The 8785-nt window shown below is 35.8% G+C and overlaps 2 protein-coding genes across 2 annotated transcripts in view; one reads left to right on the top strand and one right to left on the bottom strand.

Moving 5' to 3' along the window:
• The window catches only part of psmc1a (proteasome 26S subunit, ATPase 1a), a 13288-nt gene extending 10140 nt beyond the window's left edge, over positions 1-3148 (bottom strand). Inside the window, exons 1-8 of the mRNA XM_016545606.1 lie at positions 3054-3148; positions 2419-2472; positions 2203-2299; positions 1982-2106; positions 1574-1759; positions 1063-1191; positions 575-671; positions 289-478 (exon numbers count right to left, since the gene is read on the bottom strand). Of these exons, the coding sequence (XP_016401092.1) occupies positions 289-478; positions 575-671; positions 1063-1191; positions 1574-1759; positions 1982-2106; positions 2203-2299; positions 2419-2472; positions 3054-3056 (881 nt within the window). The 5' untranslated portion in view covers positions 3057-3148. The remainder of the gene's footprint in view (positions 1-288; positions 479-574; positions 672-1062; positions 1192-1573; positions 1760-1981; positions 2107-2202; positions 2300-2418; positions 2473-3053) is intronic.
• A 207-nt stretch (positions 3149-3355) lies between these two features.
• The window catches only part of LOC107734381 (uncharacterized), a 9448-nt gene continuing 4018 nt past the window's right edge, over positions 3356-8785 (top strand). Inside the window, exons 1-7 of the mRNA XM_016546327.1 lie at positions 3356-3538; positions 3864-4012; positions 4101-4217; positions 4419-4571; positions 5184-5264; positions 7986-8164; positions 8268-8473. Of these exons, the coding sequence (XP_016401813.1) occupies positions 3364-3538; positions 3864-4012; positions 4101-4217; positions 4419-4571; positions 5184-5264; positions 7986-8164; positions 8268-8473 (1060 nt within the window). The 5' untranslated portion in view covers positions 3356-3363. The remainder of the gene's footprint in view (positions 3539-3863; positions 4013-4100; positions 4218-4418; positions 4572-5183; positions 5265-7985; positions 8165-8267; positions 8474-8785) is intronic.

The raw sequence follows: 8785 nt of genomic DNA, 5'->3' as shown, positions 1-8785 counted from the left end.
ATATTTTATTACCATTTTCTAAACTATAGCGAATAAACTGTGATAATGTGAGAAATGTTGAAGGTGTCTGTAAAAATTTTGGTTTGACTGTATCTATTTGATAAATGAAGTTAACCAACTAACATTATACATACTCTTTTGGTTTCTGTACCCAATATTTTAAAAATGTACAAATGCAATAAAATATTGGTATCGGTACTCGGTATCGGTAAGTACCAAAAATAAAAGTATCGGTATCGGGCGAGTACTGGAAAAAGTGGTATCAGTGCATCCCTACTTCATACTCACCTCTTTGTGCCGATAGCGTCAATCTCATCTATGAAGACAATGGACGGAGCATGTTCCTCAGCCACTCTGAAGAGCTCTCGCACCAGTTTGGGACCATCACCCAGGTATTTCTGAATAAGCTCTGAGCCCACCACCCTCAGGAAGGTGGCAGACGTCTGGTTTGCCACCGCCTTCGCCAGAAGAGTTTTGCCTGCACACCAGCAAAACATAACATCAACACAAACCATATGCTAAGAAAATGACAACATACAGACGCAAATTGGTTTTTAAGACTCCTCAGACTGACCCGTTCCCGGTGCACCATACAGAATGACCCCTTTAGGCGGCTTTATTCCCATCTCTTCATAATATTCTGGATGGGTGAGGGGAAGCTCCACAGACTCCTAAAAGATGAAATGCACAAGGTCAAACATGCCTTAGAATTCATTTTGATTTCATGCAATGTCCTGATTAATGTTCTTGTGCAGGATATCATCAGTGTATGTAATTCTAAAGAAGAAGAAAAAACACATTTCATCAAAATGTATAGACTGCATCTGCTTCTGAATTAAATTGAATTAAACAGCTGACATAATCAAGGACAAGTAGACAGAGAAAAACTGCCAATAAGAAATAAAATAATATTGAAATAAATATAAATTAATATATTTATTTTAAGGAATACAATGTATGTCCTATTTTTATAAACCAATTTTTTTTTTAAATAAATTTTTTTTTGTTGCAGTTTTTAGCCACTTTGAAATGAAATTAATTTTATGGAGACTAATCTGTTACCTTGATCTCTTGAATCTGGTTGTCCAGACCTCCGATGTCTGCGTATGTCTCCTGCGGGGCTTTCTCTACTTTCATTACAGTCACCAGAGGGTCTGTGTCATCCATAAGCACCCCGATTACTGCATGAACCTGCAAACATGTACATAAATTAATAACAAAACATAAAATGCATATTATAATACATGATTTAATAAAATAATCAATTTAATAATGTTATTATTGACAGGCCTAATAAAAATATTCAAAATGCAGTACTAAAATTGACTTCTGTATTTAGATAAAGTTAAGTGAGTGAGTCAATATTCAAGTCCATTATGAGCACTTTAAAACAAAGGAAACTCTCACACTAATGTTTGTGACATCAGACAGTTTGTGTCTGGCCATGTGAAACCCACACCAGAAATAAACATGGTCTAATGAGAGTCAAGTCAATCTAAGTGAGTCAATATTCATTTCTATTTATCTTTCCATTTCCTAAGGTCTATTGAGTGATTTTAAAGACTTTACTAACCTTGTGGTTCAGTAACACAGAGCAGCCAGGCTCAAGAAGGTCTTTATCTACAAACGACAGAATGCTGACATAATGTTCAGAGCCCACTGATGTCGACACAATGGCGTGATTATCGTCAATGATCTCCTCCAGAGTTCCCACAGACATGGGCGTCCCTCTGAGATCGTCCACTTTCGATCTCTCCTCCTATAAACAAAATATGATGTTAAGGGCTGGGCTTGATTTTGATCTAGATTTGTTTCTAGATTTAATATCTTTCATTCAATATTTTTATTCTGCAATGCCTCTTCGGGCCAAATTATGGTTCTTCTGATTCAAAATAAAAACAATAATAATTATAGAAATTGAAAAAAAAAAAAACATTTTATATACACAATATAAAAGAGACACAATAATAAATGTGCTCACCTCCTGTTTCTCCTCCAGGGGTTTCATCTGCTCCTGGTTCCTGATGAACTCCTCCTCCATCAGCAGAAAGTCTTTAATTCTCTCTTGTTTGAGGAGTTTCAGTCTGCACTGTGTGTGTGGAGTGACTGAAGAAGAAAGCGACAATAACAGCTCATGATTTAATGGATCACTACTATCTATGTAACAGCCGCTTGACGGAGGTATCATGATATTTATTTTACCCAGAGGGAGTTTGCTGGCAGCATCTGGTCCCTTCACTTTCTTCTTCCTTTTCCCAACTCTTGTGGGAATGGGAGGCTCATATTTCTTTTTCTTATCCTGAAATTCAATGCACAGATGGAAATTTGTCCATTTTAACTGCTAAATTTCTCTAAGATTATTCTCTTCAGACATGTTCTATATATATTACTTAATTATGGTGTGTGATAAATACTCACCTTGTCATCTTTCTTCCCTCCTCCAGGTCCTTGTCCTCCACTCTGACTTTGACCCTGTATATGAAAAACATTAATTTAACCAGAAGTTGATGATGTCTATCACCTACACTGACTTATGAATTGATTATAATTTGTATTTTGCTTCATTTTTCATGAATTTATGACACATTCATTCAATATATATAGATATATATATAATTACGTGTTCATTTACATTCAATAAGGTAATAATATTTGTAAATTTTGATTCAGAATAATTCACGTCTTATTTGTTTACATATATAAAAACACACGACCATGATAATGCATGCATTTGACACATCCATTTATCTAATTTTTCTTTAATACCAGTACCAATGTTTAATAATAGGTGAATATAATAAGAATACCGTGTTGACATTATTAATCATACATTTATCCTCTTTTTATATAATACCTTGATTGATTACAAGCTAGCACTACAAGCTAACTTCCCTGTTTGCTGTCTAACAAACACTCCACACTCAAATACATGTAGATGTCCAGCAGCTCTTAATGTGCATAATTCATTTTTAAACCACAAATACATATGTTTTTATTAAAGATGAAATATAAACTACTTAAGAAATGAAAAGAAGTGAAATATGCTGGCTCACCATTGTCGTTTGCCGTCTGTTTCTTCTTCTGCACTAATAGATCAAGCCAAGTGTCTCGTCTCCGCCACCTTCTGGAGAGGAGGGCACATTGACCGACGTCCTCCGTACTTCTTCGTGATGACATTTCTCTCGCAAATTAGTTTATATTGTTTGTAATTATTGAGCCAGTTGGTTATTAATTAGCTTTTTTTTATTAATTAGTTGTAACGATTTGACCCCATAAGAGAGCTTACACAAATAAAGTATCGCGAGAGTACACTGTTTGCAACGAATGGCTGGGGTTACGGTCTCGCGAGACTTTCACAGAACGATGGTTACCATCTTGCCGCGCTCACTAATGCGAATTGCGAACCCGAATAAAATAATGGGGAGCGTTGAAACCTTTGAGTCTCTTGAAGATTTCAATGCATGTCTTCAGCAGTACGAGGGAGACACGAACACAAAGTTTATCGTTTTGAAGAGCGATCGTGCATTTGGCAAAAATGGTACGTTTGAAGAACGATGTCATATCTGAAGTTCTAGATGTATTAATGAATTTTAATTACATGTGCAGTTATTACTGCTGCTTATGCTTAAAGTTAGATATCTGAACTAACCTCAACCCTAGATATTTTCTGGCCCATAACTTATGAATTTTGTATATGGTAACGTACTAATAAGCAGGACTGGATATCTTGATAACTGATTAAATACTCTTTTAAATACTTCAGCAACCACTTAGCATACCTTGGCGACTATCCACTATACAGCTCCACTCAAACGCCTTATTCTTCTCTATTTTTAGTTTTATGGGGTTTTTTTCTTCTTCAGATCTGACGGTGGAAAAACAGCTACAGTGGGAAGTGAAGATTGTTCCTTTCAATGGCATGCCTTTCAAGATTATTGGGAAAAAGACATATATATGTCACCAAGGAAGAGACAAGCACGCCAAAGCCAAACAAAGACGGCAGGAGAGTAAAGTAAGAGCTTCACACAGATGTCTGATCATATTTGGACATACCTTGAATAGTTAAAATGACTTTTATTCTGTAATGTCTTCTGTTTCAGGCACAAGGTCATGAATATTCAAGCCTTAAAACAAGACGCCTGATGCAACCAACTAAAAAAATGGGTTGTCCAGCAACCATAAATGTTGTTCATATTGTGAGGTTTCCTGAGTATAAAGTAAGACACTTAATACATTCTTTCAGATCAGTAATATCTGTACCAACAACACATTTTTATCTGCACTTGGATATAAAATAATCTGAAATTGTAAGTGTCTAATATATTAACACCATGAGGCATCAAGTGATACAAGTGATTTTGCAAGTGTCAGGCACATTTCATGGAAACCTTAACAGTATTTTTGTTTTTCGGGGCCAGATAACAGAAGATAACCCGTATCAGAAACGAGAAAAGTCTTCAGCTGTTAGAGAGGCCCTAAGACTAGTTCCAAAGCGTGTGCGCACAGAAGAAATGTTTGCAGCCAGCTTCCCAGATATTAAAGAGCATCAAAACCACCCCATTTTTGGAAAGGTTTGTGCCTAGGATTGATCTCACAAGATAAGGCAGACTAACATGACATTTCATTTATTTTTATTGAAAGAAATTAATACTTTGTTTCAGCAAGGATGCATTAAATTGATCAAAAGTAACAATAAAGACATTTATAATGTTACAAAAGATTTCTATTTCAAATAAATGTTGCTCTTTTGATTTTCCTATTCAACAACGAATCCTGGAAATCACAGTTTTCACAAAAATATTAAGCAGCACAACTGTTTTCATTTCAACATTGATAATAAGAAGAAATGTTTCTTAAGCAGCACATTAGCATATTAGAATGATTTCTGAAGGATGATGTGACACAGAAGACTGGAGTAATGATGCTGAAAATTCAGCTTTGCATCACAGAAATAAATTACATTTGAGAATATATTCAAATAGAAAACAGTTATTTTAAATTGTAATAATATTTCATAACATTACAGTTTTTTACTGTATTTTTGATCAAATAAATGCAGCCTTGGTGAGCATTAGAGACTTTAGAAACTATTAAAAAATCTTACCAACCCCACACCTTTGAACAGAACTGTATGCTATGCAAATGCAACGAGTAATGCCATTTTGTTCTGCTTGAACTTGCAGGAATCAAGAGACATTTGGAACATCATAAAAAAGGTCAAGGCAGGAAACAGGAAGTCCAGTGCAGACCATCATAATCTACAGGTAAACATTGTTACCTGATTGAGGTGCTGTTTAGGGATGTGCCGAACAAGGCTTTTGAAGCAGTGTGGCTTTTACAACAAACTGCGTTGATGCTTTGAAGCTTTTGACACAGTGCTCTACCCCGCCATCTGGTGGTCAATACAAATTCTTACACCAACTGTATCATTTACAGGTGCATCTCAATAAATTAGAATGTCGTGATTGTCTTCTGGACAACTGTCAGATCAGCAGTCTTCCCTATGATTGTGTAGCCTAGTGAACCAAACTGAGATACCATTTTGAAGGCTCAGGAAACCTTTGCAGGTGTTTTGAGTTGATTAGCTGATTGGCATGTCACCATATTCTAATTTGTTGAGATAGTCGCATCATCCAGGTGGATGCTGCACACTGGTGGTGGACGAGGAGATATCCCCTGACAATGTAAAGCGCTTTGAGTGCCTAGAAAAGCGCTATATAAATGTAATGAATTATTATTATTATTATTATTATTATTATAGTGAATTGGTGGGTTTTTGTTAAATGTGAGCCAAAATTAAAAGAACCAAAGACTTAAACTACTTCAGTCTGTGTGCATTGAATTTATTTAATACACAAGTTTCACAATTTGAGTTGAATTACTGAAATAAATGAACTTTTCCACGACATTCTAATTTATTGAGATGCACCTGTAGATGTTTTGTTGTATTGTCAAGAGGAAAATGAGAAACAAGAGACCAAAAAATGCAGATGAGCTGAAGGCCACTGTCAAAGAAACGTGGGCTTCCATACCACCTCAGCAGTGCTACAAACTGATCACCTCCATGCCACGCTGAATTGAGGCAGTAATTAAAGCAAAAGGAGCCCCTACCAAGTATTGAGTACATGTACAGTAAGTGAACATACTTTCCAGAAGGCCAACGATTCACAAAATTTTTTTTTTTTTATTGGTCTTATGAAGTATTCTAATTTGTTGAGATAGTTAATTGGTGGGTTTTTGTTAAATGTGAGCCAAAATTAAAAGAACCAAAGACTTAAACTACTTCAGTCTGTGTGCATTGAATTTATTTAATACACAAGTTTCACAATTTGAGTTGAATTACTGAAATAAATGAACTTTTCCACGACATTCTAATTTATTGAGATGCACCTGTAGATGTTTTGTTCATTGGGATGTCATTGTAAGGTTTAATTGTCTATTTAATAAGCATATGTGTCATAACATGGCGGCATGTGTGTGTGCAGCGATAGAGTTTCCCAGATTTATTGTATTTTGCACAATACAATGACAATAAAGACTTTATCTTATTAATTTTTACTTGCATCAAACTTGTGTCTTTTCACATAAATAGAATGTTTAATACGCCAATCAATTAGACCTACGTCATTTTTCATTGCACCATTTTTGTGTCTTCCTTACAAAAAAACACAAACATGCACGTTGTTAAAAAACACAAATGCAAATGCAGTTATTGCATTTAATATATTTTGCAATAATATATTTTTCTCACCAGTGTGAGCTGTTGACAACAGAGGACGGCGTTTACAAGCAGCAAAAATGTCTGTGGTTAAGGAAGGACATTTATCCTTTTTGGGAACAGTGGTTGAGCAAGCAAGGTGTTTTAATTTTCATTCAGTCAACAGACATTGACATGTCATTGTTTTTAAAAGTAATACTATAATTAACAACGGTACACCACATAAAAACACTACAGACATATAGGCATGCTGACTGATATAACTATAACATTGCACTAAATGGATCAGCCCGAACAAGCTAATCAAGGTCTAAGGGTTACTAGAAAGCTACAGGCAGGTGTAGGTTTTGTCAAGGTTGGAGCAAAACTCTGCAGGACTGTGGCTCTCCAGGACCGACGTTGGCCACCCCTGCACTAGTGTGTCAAAAACTCGAAACGTGTGTCGACACTAGGTGTCGATCTACCCATCCCTAGTGCTGTTACAAATAACCAAAGTCAACATGAAACGACATTCAAAACCAGCTTTGCTTCTGTAATATGATGTATTTTAAAGTTAAAAAGGATGCACAAAAAAACTGGATTCGTGACGTCAGCCTCTAAAGGGAAGTTGAATCAGAAGGAGAGGTTAAAGGGATAGTTCACCCAAAAATGAAAATTCTGTCATTAATTACTCACCCTCATGTCGTTCCAAACTCTTAAGACCTTCGTTCATCTTCGGAACACAAATTAAGATATTTTTTGATGAAATGCGAGAGCTTTCTGACCCTGCATAGACAGCAATGCAACTACAACATTCAAGGCCCAGAAAGGTAAGGACATCGTTAAAATAGTCCATGTGACATCAGTGGTTCAACCGTAATGTTATGAAGTTACGAGAATACTTGTTGTGCACAAAGAAAACAAAAATGACTTTATTCAACAACTCTTCTCTTCCGTGTCAGTGTCCGCCGCCATTCACGCAAGAATCACGATGCGTTATTTTAACAATGTCCTTACTACATTTCTGGGCCTTGAACGTGGTAGTTCTGTGGTAGTAATTAATGACTAATAATTTTCATTTTTGGGTGAACTATCCCTTTAATGCATTTTTTTTCTTTGGAATAATGTGTACAAATGACTCATTCACAATAAGACCAGAAGTAAGTCATGGGTGGTTTGGATTTCATGTTGGCTTTCTTTGAACATTGATCATGTTTTATGTTGCAGAAATGATTTTATTACATTCAAAATTCTTTAAAATGATTAATTGACAGGTTATACGTTGTAGGCCTTGGTAAACACATGGAAAGAAGAGGGCTGTGCCATTGAGTACAGACCCTCTCAGGAGAAGGAGGATGGTAGCGTGGTGAAGATGCTGCTGTGCTTGCAGACGCCGTGGCAGAAGAGGCTTATGTTACTGTATGGACAGCGCATGTGCTTACTGGATGAATCCTATCGAGCTGGCAGGTGCGTTGGTGGTGCAGTTTGTCATTTAATGTGTACTTGTATACAAGAATGAAATCTCAGATTCACTAAAAATAACAACTATTTACTGGTCTTTGCCACACAGAAATTCACTGCCACTCTTCTTTCTGTGGGTGAGGACAAATGTGAGCTACGCCGCTGTTGGAGTGTTTGTCACTCAGACAGAGACTAAAGAGGACATCGCAGAAGCCTTGAAGGTGTTTCAGAAGTGGAATTCAGACTGGAATCCATCACACTTCATGGTGGACTTCTGTGAGGCAGAAATCAGTGCTTTAGAGGAGGTGTTTAAGGGTATGTTTAGTTGTGTGTAAATGTCTATATTTTATTTGGACTAGATGATTTGGCATGACAAATTTAATAGCAGCACTGCTAGAATACATTTATACAAAAGCACATATGAAATCAATTTTGGACCACTTCCAAATCCAATAATCTATAATTTCCTCTAAACTGAATTTTTCATCGTCATTTCATATGATTTATGAAATATATGAATTTATTTTTCATATATTATATATATTATGACATATTAACTATATATTAACTGTTAACTATATGTGATTAATAAAATATGTATATATTATATATATATATATATATATA

Source organism: Sinocyclocheilus rhinocerous, unplaced genomic scaffold (assembly GCF_001515625.1).
Source record: "Sinocyclocheilus rhinocerous isolate Xijiao unplaced genomic scaffold, SAMN03320098_v1.1 scaffold853, whole genome shotgun sequence".
NCBI classification, from domain to species: Eukaryota; Metazoa; Chordata; class Actinopteri; order Cypriniformes; family Cyprinidae; genus Sinocyclocheilus; species Sinocyclocheilus rhinocerous.
Note: the sequence above shows the minus strand (reverse complement) of the source record. Positions and strands in the feature narration are given on the sequence as shown.